The sequence below is a fragment of the Crinia signifera genome, chromosome 9, assembly GCF_055691185.1.
Source record: "Crinia signifera chromosome 9, ASM5569118v1, whole genome shotgun sequence".
NCBI classification, from domain to species: Eukaryota; Metazoa; Chordata; class Amphibia; order Anura; family Myobatrachidae; genus Crinia; species Crinia signifera.
The window spans coordinates 45,035,531-45,055,926 of NC_139225.1; the positions used below are offsets into that span (position 1 = coordinate 45,035,531).

Here is a 20,396-nt window from a genome sequence, read left to right on the forward strand (position 1 = left end):
AGAAATCTATTTCCGGGAACTGGAGATATCTGAAGTCAAGCAAGCTGTCCTCCCACCAGAAAATTATGAATAATAGGCCCACTCCATTATACACCCCTCCTCTGCATATTCAACACCCTCTTCCACCCTGGAAGTTATGTATCAGGACCCCTTCATTCATCCCAATGCCCCCTTCTCCCACCATCTGTGCAGTAAAGGGGTAATTAGTGGAAATTACTGATCCAGGCCCTACATGCTGAGCGGTTGATATAAAGCCCCTACCACCTGCGGGACATCAAAGCTTCCGCTCATAGCACCCCCCACCCCTACCGCTGAAGAATAGGTAGAGGCCCTAATACATTGCTATGCCCAGGGGTCTACACTGCTGTTATGTATGTATATATATATATATATATATATATGTGTGTGTGTGTATATTATTATTATTATTTATATACATTTGGTCTATCTATAATACTTTAACTGACCCGGCATATACTGGGTCACCTAGGTGTCCATCTCCGTGCTTTGCTCCGCCCCTCTCTGGAAACCCCCTTCTGAAAATCCTGCGTTTGCCCCTGCGACCAGGGATTGCCCCGATTTAGCGTGAGTTGTGGATTCCATGTTCCGCTTGGCAATCTCTCCAGAAGTGTCTCAGCTCTTTAACCCACCCACTTTATGTCCACTGTTCTTCTTCTGCCATCAGGAAGAATGCAACCTCCAGCAACTCCATTCAGGGTCTACCAAACATCATGAGGTATGGGGAAAAGCCTGTGGTGCATTGGACTTGGTTGTTGTACACCCATATCAACTCATAATGATGTCTGGCCACCATCTCTTCTGGTTGGTTTCTAGGGTCCTGAGCATCTGCAGGAAGAACTTATTAAATCATTCACAGGCCAATTTACCTTCCAGTGGTATAAGGCGTGATCCTGGACTTTTGCTTACCAAATGTTTGGCAGATGCATTTCATCACTTGGCCTTTGAAACACACTCCTTGTTAAGAGTGAATGCATTTGCCTTGGCCTTTGTGTCGGTGTTCCAAGGTCTGGTCCCATGTGGGAGCAACCACAGTGAACTTGGTGTGGTGGTCATACAGGGCTTACTGGTATACTTGGACTGACTCGCTGATGGACACGTCAGCAACCTGACTTCAAGAGTTCAATAAGTCAAGTTGTAACAATGGTTTGTACGGGTGCCTTTTGCTCCTTTGGTTTGGTGACCTTATACCTTTTGCATGCTTGATACACCTCTTCCAAAACCTACTGAATACCTGGGCAGAAGTACTTCTGGCATAGCCACTGGAGCATTTTGGCTAAACCGACATGGGCACCTTCTTCATAGGATTCCACCACCAGAATCCAGGCAACTTTCTCTGGGACAATGATCTGCCACATGGTGAGTTCTTGATCGAGGTAAGTGCACCTACACATCACCCCTTCCTGGATGGCCAGTCGGTCCCATTGGTGTAACACCATGACTTACTTTCCTGAGCTGGTCTCTTTCGCATTGGGAGGGCCAGTGTACATTTTCCTACCAGCTGTGGATGTTCTTCAAGAGGGAACCGGGAGAAGGGATCTACAGCAAGAAGATAGACAACCATTAGGTCGACACCATTAGTTCGACAAGCAAAAAGGTCGACATGCAAAAAGGTCGACATGAAAAAAGTTCAAAAACAAGCATTAGGTCGACAATGTCTAGGTCGACAGTCAAAAGGTCAACATGGGGTTGTCACTGTTTTTTTACCCAATTGTCGACACAGGCGACATAGACACAGTTTGAAGTGCACTGCATCCCTTTGCATTGCTCTCTGCGCTCGCTATGCTTCGGGCACGGTGCCTCGCTATGCTCGGCACACTATTTTATTCTCCCTCCACGCCCTATTGGATGGTAGGGCATGAAATACCGCCTGTCGGCACACGTCGGCTCATAAAAACAGTAAAAAACCCCATGTCGACATTTTGACTGTCGACCTAGACACTGTCGACCTATTGCTTGTGTTTATCTTTTTACATGTTGACCTTTTTGCATGTCAAACTAATGGTGTCGACCTAATGGCTGTCTATCTTTTTGCTGTAGATCCCTTGTCCGGATACCCTTCAAGAGGGTCCCAATCCTGGAGGGTCTGCGGCCCAATCCTGGAGGGATATCCGCAATTGGAGACCACAACTGGTGACTTGCTTGACCTCTGAAAGGAACCCAATCCTGATGAAGTGGGGTGTCTCTAGTACTTCTTGTTCTTTATCGGTGAGGCCAGTGGGGGTATCAACCAGGAAATAAGACAAGTTGTCTTTCCAGGGTTGATAGAATAATTTATGGGAAACTTGGCTAGCTGAGCAGCCAAGTTTGGCAATGTCTGGGTGAGCCAGCAGGTTGTTGTCAATAACCACTCCGACTTCGGACGCCATCAGGTATTCAGGGTATTTCTCCATCATGGCCCATACCAGGGCAATCATCTCAAGCTTAAATGAGCTGTAATTCTTGGGTTTTATTTGGACTCCTGAAGACCCTGGCTTCTGTAGGCAATCACTCTCTCCTGGCCATACTGGACTTGGGACAACATGGATCCCAGGCCCTTGTGACTTATAGGGTGACGAATGGCTTGTCGACAAAAGCCAAAACTGGGGCTTGGGTAAGGGCATCCTGGAGTTGATGGAATGCAACTTCCTGTGCTCAGCCCCTCAAACACTCTTTTCCAGGAGTTCGTTGACCTACACCTTAGCAACTCATGTGGAGGACCAGCGATCTTGGCAAATCCCATGATAAATTGTCTATAGTAGCCTACTAGGGTCAAAAAAGTCCACACTTCCATCACAGTGGTTGTCATCTTCCATCCTTGTATAGCAGCCAGCTTCCCAGGGGTTGGTGGCACCCCTCATTAGAACAACATGGCCTAAATATTCAAGGCTGGGCTTTAGGCAGTGACATTTCTGTGGATACTGCTTAAGGCTGTCATTTTACAACTGCTGTAGGACCAAATTTAGCCTCCGAAGGTGCTCGTCCAGGGTAGGGATGAACACATTGATGTTACCCAAATATATCAATATGGCCTCGAAATTCAAGTCCCCAAGGCAACATTCCATGAGGCATAAAAATGTGACAGGTTCATTTGAGAGGCTGCAAACCATCCTGCAGAAGTTGAAAAGCCCTTTGGGAGTGACGAAGAAAGTCTGGACTTGTTCTGCCACTGGCCAGTACCTGCTGGCCAGTTCCAGCATCTAGAAGTAAATGGATTTCCAAAGTGTGGCTAAGGACTCTTTAATGGGGAGCAGGGGGTATGCATCCCTTACAGTGCAGCTGTTCTGTTCCCAATAATCCACACAGAAATGGTGCTCTCCATCCTTTTTCTTGACCAGGTTGATCATAATCCAGAGGCAAGCATTTAATCAGTGGGAGATCTTCTGAAGATTCTTCCCTTGTAAATAAGGAATTAATAATTCTGCTTTAGCTTTTCCTTCTATTACCAGGGTACCCTGCTTATTTTTTGGTGGACCAATATATTCCTTGCTTAACCGTTTCCCGTTTATATAACTGTAGAATTTTTTAGGTTTAGATTTGCTATCTGCGCCTATTTTACATTCAGTCTCTATTTTAGCCATCTTGGTTGTATTTTTAAATTTTTTATTACATTCTTTATATGCGGAAAATGATTTGGGTGCCCCATCTTGTTTAAACACTTTGAATGCTCTCCTTTTTTTTAGCTATTTCAAATTTGACTTTGCTGTTGAGCCTCATAGGTTTCTTTCTGACGTTTATTCTTATATTTACCCTAGGAATAAATATCAGTGCCCTCCTGCAGTATTGTGTTAAAAGTTTGCCACCTTTTAGTAGTAGCCATACCTCTAAATAATTCCTTCCAGTTTATATACTTTAAGGACTCAAATTTACCAAAGTTTTCTATTCTGAAATTTAAGGACCTAGTTGCTCCAATATAATTATCTTTGTGAAAATTTAAATCAAATGTGATCATATTGTGATCACTGCTCCCCAATGTCTCCCTTATGGTTATGTTAGTAAGAATGTCCCCATTGTTGTTTATCAAGAGATCCAGGATATTGTTATTTCTGAACGGACTTTCAATAAATTGATACAAATAGTGGTCATTTAGTGCATCCAATAAAACATTTCCCTTAGCGGTACTACTTGACCTATCTTTCCAATTTATTTCTGGGTAGTTAAAGTCACCTATAATAATAATGTCCCCTAAGCTGGCTGCTTTTCCCACCCATAGCAAGAAGTCTTTTTTCTCTTCTGCTTTTATGTTGGGTGGCTTATAACATGTTCCTACTTTAAGTTTTATAGCCCCTTTAATATTACCTGTGAATTCTACCCTTACCGATTCTACCGACTCTATTGTGCTCTCGTAGCCTGAAACTCATGTGATTCATCCCACCAAGTTTGGTAATACCTATGAGATCCAAAACTAGGGTCTCTAGTTCCCCCATTTCACCAGTTAAACTCTGATAAAGGCAGATAAAGGCTTTACAGATCTTTTCTCTTGACATGTTACCTGTTACAGTTGCAGAAGGTTCCTGAAACGATAAATCAGTACAATCATGGACAAAATTTGTATTTGGCTGTGTGTCTCTCACACACCTTTTGTATACCTTGTTCCCTTCTTCCTCCCTTCCCCTTGCTTCTTCCACAATGTAGCTGTCTTTGCCCTCTATTTTACACTCATTTATTGGTTTAGGATTTCTTACTATACCCTCCCAGCACCTGCCTAGTTTAAAATAGTAACATAGTAATTGAGGCTGAAAAAAGATGTTAGTCCATACATAAAAGATAAAAATAAACAAAGAACAATATAATGTACTATGTCTAATATTCAATTTGAGTCCAATAATAAATAAAATATCTAAATGCGGAATCCTCTATATTTATGGATTTGTGATGTCTATCTTCTATGGAATCACCATTGGTGCAGAGGTTCTAACCACGGAAACATACATGAAGCTTACATTTAGCAGATGCTGGATAAACCTAGAGAACTATCTTTAAATATTTTTCACCAAGTATTAAAAAGGTGCTCTGTATGCTCACATGAATGCTGACATGCATACATGGCAATATGTATTTTCAATATATAAAAGGTATTTGTTATTCCATCTCTCCCAGCAAGGCTGTCTGTGTATTTCTTAACATCTGTAGTCTGCACCATAGCCACAATTATTTGACTTTGTTTGATTTGGATTGCAACATTTTCTGTTGTACCTTTTTATATCTTGAAAATAAATATTGCTATTTATTCTTTATTATTGATCATTTATGGGAGGATATCATTTGGAAGTAATAAAGATACCTTGATGTGAGGATAACCCGTGTACGCATGTAAGCATTGGTGTGAGTATCCTGAGCACCTTTTTAATACTTGGTGAATAATATTTAAAGATACCTCTATAGGTTTATCCAGCATCTGCTAAAATTAAGCTTCATATAAGATTCCACCGTTGAGCCTCTGCACCAATGGTGATTCCATAGAAGATAGACATCACAGGCGAGATTTCGTGATTGTACAGTTTTTGACAAAGTGCGAATTTGTCATAAATCCCCCTATATCGCACTTTTGAAAATGCGCACTTTTGCTGTGAATTTGCATATTTAATGAGATGCGAATTCTCTGCAAAAAAGTGCGGTAAAATGCGATATAGTGTGAGTTTTAGGCATGAAAATGTGCTGTCCTCGATGCCCCTGGGCGGTGGGCATCAAGCTATTACTTGTGTAAAAAAAATAGAATAAAAACTATTGTCTTTTACTGTGGAACTATGAGTCCCAGCAAGCCCCCCCTGCATGCTGGGACTTTGAGAACCACAAATCCCAGCATGCGGGGAATTAAAGGGCCCGCTGACACTTGTAGTTCCACAGAAAAAAAAATTCAAATAAACACACTGACACACACTGAAAATAAAACTTTAATACATCCAAAGCCCATACATACTGATACTTACCTATCTTGAGCCCGTCGGTAGTTCCCTGGGTCCGGTGCCTTGGTTCCGGTGCCTTGGTTCCGGGGCTGGTCCGGGGTCTGGGGCTCCAGGGCTGAAGAGTCCGGGGCCCTGGATCCAAAGAAATCCATGGGGGACATGTGGAAGGAAATCCTACTCACCCAGGTCCTCTGGTGAAGATCCCCTCATCTTCTCTGTCTTCTCAGTCTCCGCCGTAGTCAGCCGCCAGTACCCATTGGACTTTGAGAGGCGCAGAGATGTTTCATCTTCCGTGCCTCTCATCTGAATGATTCTATTGGCCGCCTAGCGGCCAATCAGGAGCTGACTCCCCAAAAGCAGCAAATCACTCTCTATTAAATGTCCCCCCACAAATCCAAAACCATAGGGGATTCCCATTAAGAACTTTTATCTATTATTGGACTCAAATTGAATATGAGACCTACTACACTATATTATTTTTTGGTTATTTTTATCTTTTATGTATGAGAAATCCTTACTACTGTACATCGTAAAAGGATCTCCCTTTCCCGACTTTGAAATTGGTTCCCACTCACGTATGTATTTGATGTATATGGATACATAGTTGGCTCGACCTCAGGTAACAATACTCTTTGTTTTTGTATGTTTATTTGATGTGTTTGGCACATATTGTATTTCCACATGCATACGCCATCAAAAAACATGATTCTGTCAAACACAAATCTTAGTAAACTCTCTTGATCTTGAAAAACTCTCCCATATCCCTAAGATTCCAATCATGTTTAAACTCTAAACACTATTCTAAGTGAATTTTCCCGTACAGTGTATTATGCATGCCTAATGTACTTATACATTATTTATCATGTAATATCACAAAAATAATAACTTCCGCCAGGGGTTATGTGATCTCTAATTTAATTATATGTTATTCTTGCTGATTAGGTTAACCTGTGAAATACTAATAAACTTCTTCTCTTTGCAGAATTAATGGCTTCCAATATGTGATTTATGGCATAGCCATATTCTTCTTCTTGTTTGGCATTCTGCTTCTGGCTGAGGGATTTTACACCACCACTGCAATCAAACACATTCTTGGAGAGTTCAAGCCATCAGCTTTAAAAGGAGGTCTTATCTCTACTGTTACAGGTGGACCACCTAAAAGTAGAAGTTCTAGAGCAAGGCATCCAGTCCACACTTTAGAACTGCTTTGCCGTTGCTTGGGGAGGTGGCTGGGACATCCCGACAAGGTTATTAGAAGATTAATTAAAAAAAATTTTTTAATACAGAAACTGTTGTGTGCAACTCTAGAGAAATATGCTGAAGTTAAAGCATTTGTGTCTTTTTAATGAAAATATTGTTAAATAATATTTTTTTTATCAAAATATAAACTAAAACAATTTAATACTAATAAAACAGCAACAAATGTTACAAATGTTAATGTGATCAATATAAAATAAGGGTCATCTTATTGTGGCCTTTTAGTTTCTTACTTGCATAAATTCCCAAGGTATGCATGGTATAACTCTCCGACAGTCAGAATTCCGATGATCATTTTTCCGAAATCGGAATCCCGACTGTCAGAAGCACAGAAAGGGGGGACGAGCACATTCAAGCCCCTTGTGGGCTCACTGCACTTGTCACCTATTCTATTTCCCTCTATGGTGGTCATGGACCCTCACAAGGGAAAATATCCCATGTTAGGATTCTGACTTTCAGGGATCCTGACAGCCGGGATTCTGTTGGTGAGTCATCTGGCACCCAAATTATCAGGAGGGACTTAAATAATAATGAATAATACCCATTTGTCATTTTTTATAGCATTCTGTGCACTCAGGATATGGAATGTGCTGTATCAGAAATCGATGGGCCCCTCATAATCTCGCAAACAGTCCAAACATTATCTTGTTCACATAATAGAGACATTTTTCAATGTTATGTTTTAATGATTTATCAATTTTACGCCCAACCTTTCGTTTTCTAATATTTTTGATAAATATACAGTGTAAGCCAGAGAGAAATTCTCTTTATTTCTGAATTTGCAAAACAGGCTGGGTTTGAAAAATAACAGTTAGGAGCTGACTGGTTGGTCCACTTTATCACAACTTTGGCCCTTATTCTGGTTTGTGCGGATATGTCCGCGTGCGTTCGTTCCGCCGATGTTTTGTGTCTGCGCATGTGCAGAGGCATATCTGCGCATGTGCAAAAGGGACATACGTCCAAATTCCGCATGAATTGTTTACACTACGAACAGGGGGAGGAGAGGGGCGTGAAGGGCTGTTTGGCCTCATTAACATATGCATACGCCCCGCGTTTCATGGGCGTTCCCATGAAAACGCTGGGCGTACGTATGGTAATGCGGCCGTGACGCACGTGTAGGGGGCGGACATATGACATTGCCGGATGTCAGCTGCCCGCCCAGATCCCTGCTTTTGCACGGAGAAATGCCCGAGTGGTCTGAGCTCGCGGGAGCTGCCTGACCGCTCGGTCCTGCATTCGATGGTATGCGACCATCGAATGATGGGGGAGGTTCCCAGAGATGGAGGAGGTGTATACATGAGAAATCCACTCGTGCTCCGTACGGTCAGCGTCTTACCGCATTCGGACGGAGTGAGCGATCCATACGGAAGGCGGGGTTTAGGACGCACGGTCCTGGCCGCATATTCGGCTCTGGCCGCACAGACCAGAATAAGGCCCTTTATTACTTCATCAGGCTTAAGACAATATCTCCCTTAATTGCACTTAAAATCTATAAGTGAACTACAGTAAATAACTCATAGTTGCCTACCCTCCTGCATTCTGTAGGAGACTCCCTGAAATAACAGCAATCTGCCTCTCTCCCTCATTATTCTAGCAATCTCCCTCATATCACCTAGCCCACATTACACGGTTACATTTTGGGGTAAAAAGGAATGAGATACAGATACATTTACATTTAATCATCAGCACCATTTCCTAGCACTTTGCCAAGTATAGTATCTCTTACTAACTGCTTTGGGGCTCATCTACATTTGTATATAAGTCATAATAAAAGATTCCTCTCAGATGTAGACCACACTTCTAGGTGCCAAGTTCACTATCTCTTTTCACAATCTCTCCATATATGGAACTAGACACGCCCTTTGGGTGGAGCATGACACACCCCCTCAATGGCATGCTGTGCAAAATTCTACTACCAACTATAATCCCCCTGAAACTAGTTTTTAAAAATAGGCAAGTATGAAATAACTTTCTTACCAAAATATCCTTTGTGTCCTTTCAGGTGAAAAGTCTTGTTAGCTGGTTTTCAAAAAACCTGATCATGTACTATATAGTTTGCAATATTTTTGCTTATTGTTGGATTGTCTTGGTATTTTTGTTGTGTAGTTTGTTGGTGTTACCTATGCTGTGACCATCCTCTGGATTTTGATCTTCGCCTGCTCTGCTGTTCCTGTATACATTTATTTCAACACTTGGATCACATGTCAGTCTATTGCATTTCCTGCTAAGACTTCAGCCGGCATCAGTAACTTGTGTGCTGATGCACGCATGTATGGTAGGTGTGATGATCAAAGCCTCTATTTAATGAAAATACATAGGTACAGTAACATAACACAGTTTCACTGATCTTTAAGGTATTGTCAGAAACCATGTTGTCCAAATAAAATAATATTCAAATATTTAACTAAATTATGTTTTTTTTTTTACCTATATTGTTGTAATACTCCACAATTTTACATCTACAAGATAACCAATGAATTATACATCAATGAAGTTTAGGCATGTTTCTGTATATTGTAGAGCAATGTATTCTTCACCAATGGTTCTCTTTCCACAGGGGTGCTGCCATGGAATTCTTTTCCTGGGAAAGTGTGTGGAGCCAGTCTACTTGCCATCTGCAAGACCAGTGAGGTTGGCAGTCTGCTTCCAATATCTTTTTTTTTAATCATTTTTGCTTTTCTATATTTATTGATCATTTTTTTGTGTAACAATCACCTAATGGTTTGATCTCAGCCCATTTTCACCCGAGTTCAGCTGAAAATGTAAACTGTATAGTCTCATTACCATACATGCACAACCTCAGCCAGGGTGTGAGCTATGAGTAAATGATGTATCTTCCTCTTCTACATAAAATCATTCACGTTACCATTATGTTCTATACTGTATATTTATTGGCAAATTTTATGCAAAATCACCCCAAAAAAACGGATACTCTTAAAATGTAAATATTCCCAGAAAGTATTACAGGGTTTCCGTAGAAAATCTTACAGGTACCTGCTGGGCTTTCCCTGTTTCTCATGTCAATAATGATTGGGTATATATTACCTGATAATGATTTTCCAGATCCCTCCTTGGTAACAGCCACTGGTGCATGCACTGTCTAATGACCACGCGTGCACAATACAGTATCCCTGATGTGATTACTTTAGTGAATACCTTGCTGGGACAGACTTCAGACCCTGGTTGGGAAGCACCAAGCAACTGCGGTGCATCCCGCCACACATTGCAAAGGCACTAATCGCAGATGCACTATGACATGTGATTAGTATCGCAAAGGGCAGCTCTTGAGATATTGAGCTGCCCTTTGTGAAGCAGCCAACGGGGTGTAAGTGGAACCCTGCGGCTCTCTCCCTCCCGCTGTGCCCGGCAGCCTCCCGCTCAAGTGGCAGCAGAGACTACCAGGCTCCTCTTCCCTGCATCCAGGTATGGTTCATTAGGTCACCAGCATGTTGGTCGACAGTCATTAGGTCGACACCATTAGGTCGACATGCATTTAGGTCGACATAAGTCTAGGTCAATGTGCAGGAAGGTCGAGATGGGTTAGGTAGACAGGGTCAGTAGGACGACATGTTGGTAGGTCGACAGCCAAAAGGTTAACATGGGGTTTTTAAAAAGAATTGTCCCGAATGTAAACACAGTCGACATGGACACTGAAAACGTAGCACTGCATCCCCTCGCATGGCTCGCCATGCTTTGGGCACACTTTTGTATTCTCCCTCCTCGCCCTAGTGGATGGTAGGGCATGATATACCGCCTGTCGGCACATGTCGGCTCAAAAATAGGTAAAAACCCCATGTCAACCTTTTGACTGTCGACCTAATGACCCTGTCAACCTAAAGACTCTGTCAACCTAACCCATGTCGACCTAGACTCATGTCGACCTAGACACTTGTCGACCTAAATGCATGTCGACCTAATGGTGTCAACCTAATGACTGTGCTGGTGACCCAATGACCGTTAGGGCATCGCCCCTCGCGGGATGCCCTGGTGGTGGGGCTTTGGTGCATTTGAAAACGCGGTATTTCTGTTTAGTACATCCCCCCACTATGTGATTTCTAATACTGTACATCTTGGCAGAAATTTCTTGATGCCCAAATAGTGATAAGTAATCCTATATATTTAAAGTGCCACTGGGGCAGGGATTAATGTAAATGTTAAAATATTCTCTATAAAGTGCTGTGGAATATGTGTGCACTATGTAAGAAACTGTTAATAAATAAGTATCTGTTATCAAAATTATTCTGAAAACCATAGTTTCCAGAATGTGATTATTAATATTATTATTTTTTTTTTTATAAAGCACTAATTGGGATATCTGTAACTAGCAAAACTGGGCACATGATATGTTACTGCTACTAAATATGTTTAAGAAAATGATTGCTTGTCATTCAAATTCAGTGTCAGCAGCTCACCTACACTGCAGTGTCTGCGCTGTGAGACGCCAGCCGGACGCTGCCAGTTGCTGAACCTGTAAGAGAGCATCCTGGTCACCAGGCAACAGCTGCGAGTTGTGCCCCTCGGAGCGCCACAAGGCAACTTCTAACAAAAAATGAGTGTGAGGCTGTGAGGAGGGTTAGGGTTAGTGGGAGGGTAAGAGTATACTTGCCTATAACTGTCAGGATTCCTTCCTTTGGGATTCAAGTGTTGGTATTCTGACCACCCGCATCCTGACCATCATCCATCCACATGTATCCCTTCATTTTGTGTATTACCCTGATCTCTATTGGTGCAGGCATTTATTAGTTGAAGAGAAATGTTATACAATAATTTAATAACATTGTTTAATATGTCCTCTACATTTTTTTTGTGTCTTTTAGTTTCAAATGACATTTCACCTTTTCATTGCTGCCTTTGTGGGTGCAGCTGCAACACTTGTTGCTCTGGTAAGTAATTTTGGTGATATTTAATACAGTATGTAACAAAGATAAGTATATCAAGCTTCCTTCTTAGCTAATCAATATGTAGACATAAAAAACTTTGGCTTTAAAAGTAAGACAGTCCTCCATATTTAATATATCCAATGTTTCACATTACTATGGCTCAGTCTCAGGGCCATCTTAGCAGCATTATGGGCCCCCGGGCAAAGTAGTGCAGTGGTAGAGTACAAAAACTCTTACAAAAATATCTATATATATATAGTGTAGAGATGGATGGCATAAATAATCCACGTAGTCCAGGTGGTGGTCTACATGTATCATTTACTTTTTGACTCTGAGTAGCATCGATCTGTACACCATACATCTACCCATTCTGGACGAGAACTGGGGTAATGCTGACCATTGCATCTAACTGTGAATACCGGACATCTTCCAAGACAACTTAAAAGGCCTGGTGTCTTTTCTCTGAAGTCCGGGATGTGCCACTACATGCTGTTAGGCTCCCAGACGCCCGGCAGCCGGGGGACGGGGCACGGAAGGTGCGCCAGGCACTTCCGCCCGGCTCAGCCGAGCGTCCGTATTGCGCTTCCGCCCGACGGCGGAACGTCACTTCCGCCCGGCGGGGGAGCGCGTCATCTAGTTCTCGGCGTTCCCCTGCAGCCGACTAGCGGTTGCTGGGCAACAGGGGATGCCGAGACAGGCAGCGCGCGTTCAGCCACCTGAACGCAATCAGGGCTGGGGGCTGGTCTAACGGCGGCCTTGGATTGGCTGATCTATCCCTTTTAAGGGATGATCCCAATCAACATGGCGCCGGTTATAGTTTCTTTTGAAGCGCCTGCCGGTTTGGTTATGTTTCCTGGGTCCTGTTCCAGAGTTCCAGGGTCAGCTTCCTTGGTGGTCTCCTTGCCCTGTTCAGTACCCCCAGCCTGGGTCACGTGAGTGCTCCCGTGGAGCCAGGTTTCTTTTTCTGCTTATTTGTACTTTGGCAGTTTGCCAGTATTTTCTGTTTATCTGGCTACCAGCCAATCTGTTATTTTCGGAGTCTTTGCGAACACCCCGCCGTGGGTGTCACACCTGTCCCTTTCACTGGAAGTTTCCAGTTTATTCTTTAGTTATCTTTTTCCCCCAGTCTTTTCAGATAGGGCCCCCAGTTCTGTCCTTGTGTTAGTTTTGGGGACTCGGATTTGTGGCTATCTTTGATTTGGTGATTCCCCATTCTCCGCTTGTGTTTGTGACTAGGTCACGTTCCCGTCTTTGGCCAGGTGCCGGTAGCTAGGGGTTTTTCCAGCTAGGCCCTGTAGATAGTTCTTCCTCTTGAGGTGCCCCCTGATGATTGCTCACCCCTTGTCCCATCCTAAGACCTGGCTGCATCGGGGTTGGAGCTGGCTTAACCGGCTCCTTCGAACGCGGCGGCCACAGGTGAAGCCTAGTTCTTGCAGGGGTCCGTCATCTGCCCGGGGGACTCAACAGAGTCAGAGTAGGGTTCGCTGTGGCCGTCCTAACCGGCGGTCCCGGCTACAGGCTCACGCCTGTGTCCTGTATCCTGTTATCCACCCTGTGTCCTGGCGGGCCGCATAACATTATAACCGGCCATACAGGTTATATAAGATTCCCTTTATATAACAACTCGTCATTTTGCTCTAGTGATGAATCCTACTTCTCAGACGTTTTCAGACCAGATCCAGGGGTTGACCCAGATGGTGCGGGATTTATCGTTGAAGTTTGCTACTCAGGAACAGAGAAATCGAGTCCCAGATGTGGGAACACAGGAACCTAAGGTTAATTTGCCTGATCGTTTTTCAGGGGATCGTAGGGCATTTTTCAACTTTCGTGAGAGTTGTAAATTGTATTTCAGACTTAGACCTCGGTCCTCTGGTGCCGAGTCTCAGCGAGTAGGGTTGGTTATGTCTCTTTTGCAAGGCGACCCACAGACCTGGGCTTTCGGTCTCCCTGCCGACAGTCCAGCCTTGTCATCTGTAGATAATTTCTTTTCATCCTTGGGACTTCTCTATGATGATCCGGACAGAGAGGCCTCAGCAGAGACTCATTTACGGGCCCTAAAACAAAGTAGGGACCCCGCGGAGGCTTATTGCACTGAATTCCGCCGTTGGTCAAACGATTGCGGCTGGAATGACTCCGCTTTACGGAGCCAATTTCGCTGTGGTCTTTCTGAGGCTATTAAAGATAGTCTTATCCAGTACCCTGTACCCACATCTTTGGATAAACTTATGGAATTAGCTATTCGCATTGACCGCCGCCTCCGTGAACGGAGATCAGAGCGAGGGGCACAACTACGCCCTCTTCCATTTGTTTCCTTGGCGGCCGAGGATAGCGAGGAACCAATGCAAATTGGGGCAACTCGTATTTCTCCGGAAGAAAGAGCCCGTCTGTTTAGTGCTGGACTGTGCTTATATTGTGGAGGTAAGGGGCACCTTCTCCGCAACTGTCCCTTCAGACCAGTAAAAGCCCAGGCCAAGTGAACGTAGAGAGGATTCACTTAGGCCTTCAGCTTTTTTCCTCTCAAGATTCGTTATTAGTCCCCTGTTGTGTTTCCTTTCAAGGAAAAGAATTTTCCGGCTCCGCCTTTATTGATAGTGGCTTGGCGGGAAACTTTTTAGACATTTCTTTAGCCCGCAGTCTTGCGATTCCTTTTCTCAAACTTAATGGCTTTATTACTCTCCGAGGTCTGGACGGGAATGTACTGTCTAACGGAGACATTTCTTTTCAGACCCCTTTAGTACGGTTCTCCATAGGGTTGTGCCATTCCGAGGAAATTACATTTTTGTTGACTTCCTGTCCGGGGGTACCCATTGTTTTGGGTCATCCTTGGTTGGTAAAACACAACCCCGTCATCGTCTGGGAGACTGGGGAGATTGCTCGTTGGAGTGAATATTGCTCCAAGCAATGTGTCCACATTCCCTTGGTTCTGGCTGCGATGTCCCTTTCCAACCTTCCTTCTCCTTATGCTGATTTTGATGACGTATTCTCTAAAGGGAAAGCGGAGATTCTACCTCCACATCGCCCCTATGATTGTTCCATCAACCTTATTCCCAAGGCTCCTCTGCCTAAAGGGAGATTGTATGCCTTGTCCATCCCGGAAACCAAGGCCATGGAGGAATACGTCCAGGAGAGCCTTAAAAAGGGCTTCATTCGACCTTCCAAATCACCCCTGAGTGCTGGTTTTTTTTTTGTGGAGAAAAAAGATGGCTCTCTCAGGCCGTGTATCGATTTCCGTGCCCTTAACAAAATCACGGTAAAAAATACGTATCCTCTCCCCCTTATCTCAGTGATTTTTGATCAATTGAGATCAGCTACCATCTTTACCAAGATTGATCTCAGAGGTGCGTACAACCTCATCCGTATTAAGGAAGGCGACGAATGGAAGACGGCTTTTAGTACCCAATCTGGCCACTACGAGTATTTGGTTATGCCGTTTGGTCTTTCCAACGCCCCAGCCGTCTTCCAAGATCTCATTAATGACGTCCTCCGGGAATTTTTGGGTCAGTTTGTCGTCGTGTATTTAGACGACATTTTGATTTTCTCACGGGAGACAAGTTCTGCAGAAACTGAGAGATAACCAGTTGTTTGCAAAACTGGAAAAGTGCGAGTTTGAGGTGTCCCAGGTGTCCTTTCTGGGTTACATTATTTCCTCTGAAGGATTTCAGATGGACCCCAAGAAATTACAAGCTGTCGTGGAGTGGTCTCGTCCCACCAACTTGAAGGCAGTCCAACGGTTCCTTGGTTTTGCCAACTACTATAGGCGTTTTATCCACTCTTTCTCGTCTATAGTGGCGCCCCTGGTTGCATTAACCAAGAAGGGGGCTGATCCATCTAAATGGTCCCCGCAAGTGAAGCGGGCCTTTCAGGCTCTCAAACAGGCCTTTATCTCAGCGCCAGTGTTGAGACATCCAGATCCGGATCTCCCCTTCATAGTTGAGGTAGATGCCTCCGAGGTAGGGGCCGGAGCGGTCTTGTCCCAGAGAGATCCCGAGTCATTGCTGCTACATCCCTGTGCATATATGTCCAGGAAATTTTCCTTAGCAGAAGCCAACTACGACGTTGGGAACCGGGAGTTATTAGCCATAAAATGGGCCTTTGATGAATGGCGACACTGGCTGGAAGGGGCGATTCACCAAATTTTAGTTCTTACAGATCATAAGAACTTACAATACATTGAAACGGCTAAAAGACTCAATGCTCGGCAGGCTCGCTGGGCCTTGTTCTTTATGCGGTTCAATTTTTTTATCTCATATAGACCAGGGTCAAGTAACATCAGAGCTGATGCTCTCTCTGGATGTTTTTTGCCGCAACAGGAGAACAAGGCTAACAAGATTGCTATTGTACCAGCATCTTGTATTCATGCAGGCGTTAGTCAGACCTTGGAGGGTTTGATTCATTTAGCCCAGAGACAGGCTCCTGTCCAAACTCCTGCTGGTCGGTTGTTTGTCGCCAAGACTTTGCGTCGTAGAGTTCTCTCCGAACTACATGAGTCTAAGATTGCAGGTCATCCAGGGATTTCTAAAACCTTGGATCTTTTGTCCCGTGTGGTTTGGGGGCCGGAGATGGCCAAGGACACCAGGGAATTTGTGCTGTCTTGTCCAGTTTGTGCCCAACACAAAGTTCCTCGATCCCGTCCCTTAGGGGAATTGGTACCCTTATCCATTCCATCTAGGCCCTGGTCTCACTTGGCTATGGATTTTATTGTGGGTCTACCTGTCTCCTCACAGTGTCAGGTTATCTGGGTCGTAGTGGATCGATTTTCTAAGATGGCACATTTTGTGGCTCTCAAACAGTTGCCTTCGGCCAGAGAACTAGTGGGGTTATTTTTACAGCACATTTTTAGACTCCATGGATTGCCCATAGATATTGTTTCTGATCGTGGTCCACAGTTTGTGGCACAGTTCTGGAGGCTCTTCTGTACAGCTCTCAAAATCAAAACCAGTTTGACTTCTGCTTTTCACCCGCAGGCAAATGGACAAACCGAGCGACTCAATCAGTCACTCAAGCAATATCTTCGCTGTTTTGTGTCCAAATTACAGAACGATTGGGTCAACTTCCTCCCATTTGCAGAATTCGCATATAATAACGCCTATCATTCTGCTGCTAAATCTTCACCCTTTTTCATTGTTTATGGGTTCCATCCTCGGGCTAACTCCTTTGATTCAGGAACTCCCACGCCCCCTTCGCATTCAGTATCTGGCCTGAGGGTCATTTGGAAAAGAACGCATGAGGCGCTCAGGGAGGCGGCTGCGAAGGAAAAAAGGTTCGCAGACAGATCCAGACAGCCTTGTCGATTTAGAGTGGGTGATTGGGTGTGGTTATCCACCCGCAATATTAAACTTCACCAACCTTCGGCAAGGTTAGGGCCTAGATACATTGGTCCCTTTCGGATCGTCAAAAGGGTTAATTCAGTGGCCTTTCGTCTCGGGTTACCTAAGTCCCTTAAGATCGCCAATACTTTTCACGCCTCCCTTCTTAAGCCGGTGTTCTTTTCACACAAGTTTCCGCGGAGGATAAACTCTGGGTCTTCCCCAGTGGTGGTTCGAGGGCAACGGGAGTTCCGGGTAGAGAAAATATTAGACTCCAAGTGTTCCAGAGGCTCTCTACAGTTCTTGGTACATTGGAAAGGGTTCGGCCCGGAGGAGAGATTCTGGGTTCTTGATAAAGACCTGCATGCTCCCCATCTCAAAAGAATTTTCTTTAGGGAGTTTCCGAATAAACCCGGTGGTAGGGATTCATTGATCCCTCCTCAAGGGGGGGGGGTACTGTTAGGCTCCCAGACGCCCGGCAGCCGGGGGACGGGGCACGGAAGGTGCGCCAGGCACTTCCGCCCGGCTCAGCCGAGCGTCCGTATTGCGCTTCCGCCCGACGGCGGAACGTCACTTCCGCCCGGCGGGGGAGCGCGTCATCTAGTTCTCGGCGTTCCCCTGCAGCCGACTAGCGGTTGCTGGGCAACAGGGGATGCCGAGACAGGCAGCGCGCGTTCAGCTACCTGAACGCAATCAGGGCTGGGGGCTGGTCTAACGGTGGCCTTGGATTGGCTGATCTATCCCTTTTAAGGGATGATCCCAATCAACATGGCGCCGGTTATAGTTTCTTTTGAAGCACCTGCCGGTTTGGTTCTGTCTCCTGGGTCCTGTTCCAGAGTTCCAGGGTCAGCTTCCTTGCTGTTCAGTACCCCCAGCCTGGGTCACGTGAGTGCTCCCGTGGAGCCAGGTTTCTTTTTCTGCTTATTTGTACTTTGGCAGTTTGCCAGTATTTTCTGTTTATCTGGCTACCAGCCAATCTGTTATTTTCGGAGTCTTTGCGAACACCCCGCCGTGGGTGTCACACCTGTCCCTTTTACTGGAAGTTTCCAGTTTATTCTTTAGTTATCTTTTTCCCCCAGTCTTTTCAGATAGGGCCCCCAGTTCTGTCCTTGTGTTAGTTTTGGGGACTCGGATTTGTGGCTATCTTTGATTTGGTGATTCCCCATTCTCCGCTTGTGTTTGTGACTAGGTCACGTTCCCGTCTTTGGCCAGGTGCCGGTAGCTAGGGGTTTTTCCAGCTAGGCCCTGTAGATGGTTCTTCCTCTTGAGGTGCCCCCTGACGATTGCTCACCCCTTGTCCCATCCTAAGACCTGGCTGCATCGGGGTTGGAGCTGGCTTAACCCGCTCCTTCGAACGCGGCGGCCACAGGTGAAGCCTAGTTCTTGCAGGGGTCCGTCATCTGCCCGGGGGACTCAACAGAGTCAGAGTAGGGTTCGCTGTGGCCGTCCTAACCGGCGGTCCCGGCTACGGGCTCACGCCTGACTCCTGTATCCTGTTATCCACCCTGTGTCCTGGCGGGCCGCATAACACATGCTGAGTTTGTTTTGAAGGAGCACAGGAGTGTTCTCCAAGTTGGCACCCAGGCAGCATTTTCTATTACAAGTAGGTTGGAGAGCCGGCCGTATCAGGCACATATATATATATATATATATATATATATATATACAGTTTAGAAAGAATGGGCACTCAGGGTCTTTTGCAGGGTGAAAAACAGGGACTGTTTATTCAGTCAAACGTCCGTCTACGTTTCGGGGTCTCCCCCTTTGTCAGGACACATAAGTGGTATAACAATAAGTGGTACAATACAAGTGAAATATATAGGCTCAGTGACTTACCCCCTCCTGCAGCTTGCGCTCACTCACAGAGACCGCTGGGCTGACTTCAGGGTACGATCGCGCCGTGATGACGTCACTGTGATTGACAGTGTCATCCATCCGGCGCATCAGAGCGGGGCTGGCCTGCGGTCACGTGGGGCGGGCTGTGGGAGGCATACAAAACATCAATGAGTACACAGAAGAATACAAAATGAATACAAAACGTGAATGTTCATACATCAGTGGCATGTCAGTACTGTGAATAAAAGATCCAGGACACAGCCCCTAGAAAAATAAGCATGCAAATATTAGTGATAACGCACAGCAATGTATACAAAAACAACAGGTGAGGTGGTGCTGACATCTGGTGGTCGACATGAGGGTGTATTAAAAAAAGGGACATTTTTAAAAACGGAATGAGCTAAACTGGTAAGGTAAAGCTGTACTTCATGATACCTGCAAGGATATATCTTCATGGCTAACTGACATAAGTCTGAAAAGGGGACAAAATAGCCCGTGGGTGCTGAGTGCCCGTTCTTTCTAAACTGTATCTACAAGGGGCTGAAAGGTCCTTATTGTTGGCACCGGGGCACATCAACTATCTTTGGCTACCTTTAAGCCCTGTTGTGCCGGATCCATCCCCTGTCTATATATATATATATATATATATATATATATATATATATATATATATATATATATAGATGTATGACTTACAGTTCACACAATAAATTAAATTAAAAAAACATGTTCAGTAACAGGGCTTTACTATGGGGCTGGCAGAGACTGCATCTGTCTGTCACACTCACACAGACAGTACAGGAGCCAGGAGCCGGAGGACACGCCGAACACAGTTAGCTGTCACAGTTTAAGTTATGCTCTGCGGTTGGCACCAGCGGCTATGAGTAGGGTCCAGGAAACAGAGATCTGATCTGGAGTGGGGGAGCTTTCCGACAGGAGCTTTCTGACGGGGTGGAACAGCTTGGGCCCTTAGACTGTGGGGCCCCTGGGCAAGTGCCCATTAAGCCCATGCGTAAAGACGGCCCTGCATGTACTGTATATACCAATACATATACATATACCAATGCATGCGATACGACCAACCCGATTTTTTTATTGAATCAAATGTGAATAGGGTCCCTGGGACCCGATTTTACATTTGATTCAATGTAAAAATATTCCCTACACCCCCAATTTGACACCCTGAACGCCACCCCACGATTGATGCGAACCTG

At 44.9% G+C, this 20,396-nt stretch overlaps 1 protein-coding gene across 2 annotated transcripts in view; it reads left to right on the forward strand.

Annotated features, from left to right (window-relative positions):
* The window catches only part of PLP1 (proteolipid protein 1), a 43,122-nt gene that overhangs the window by 15,872 nt on the left and 6,854 nt on the right, over positions 1 to 20,396 (forward strand). For both annotated transcript variants that reach the window (XM_083159030.1, XM_083159031.1), the window contains exons 3-6: positions 6,886 to 7,150; positions 9,267 to 9,435; positions 9,718 to 9,791; positions 11,978 to 12,043. In XM_083159030.1, coding sequence (XP_083015156.1) covers positions 6,886 to 7,150; positions 9,267 to 9,435; positions 9,718 to 9,791; positions 11,978 to 12,043 — 574 coding nt within the window. The remainder of the gene's footprint in view (positions 1 to 6,885; positions 7,151 to 9,266; positions 9,436 to 9,717; positions 9,792 to 11,977; positions 12,044 to 20,396) is intronic.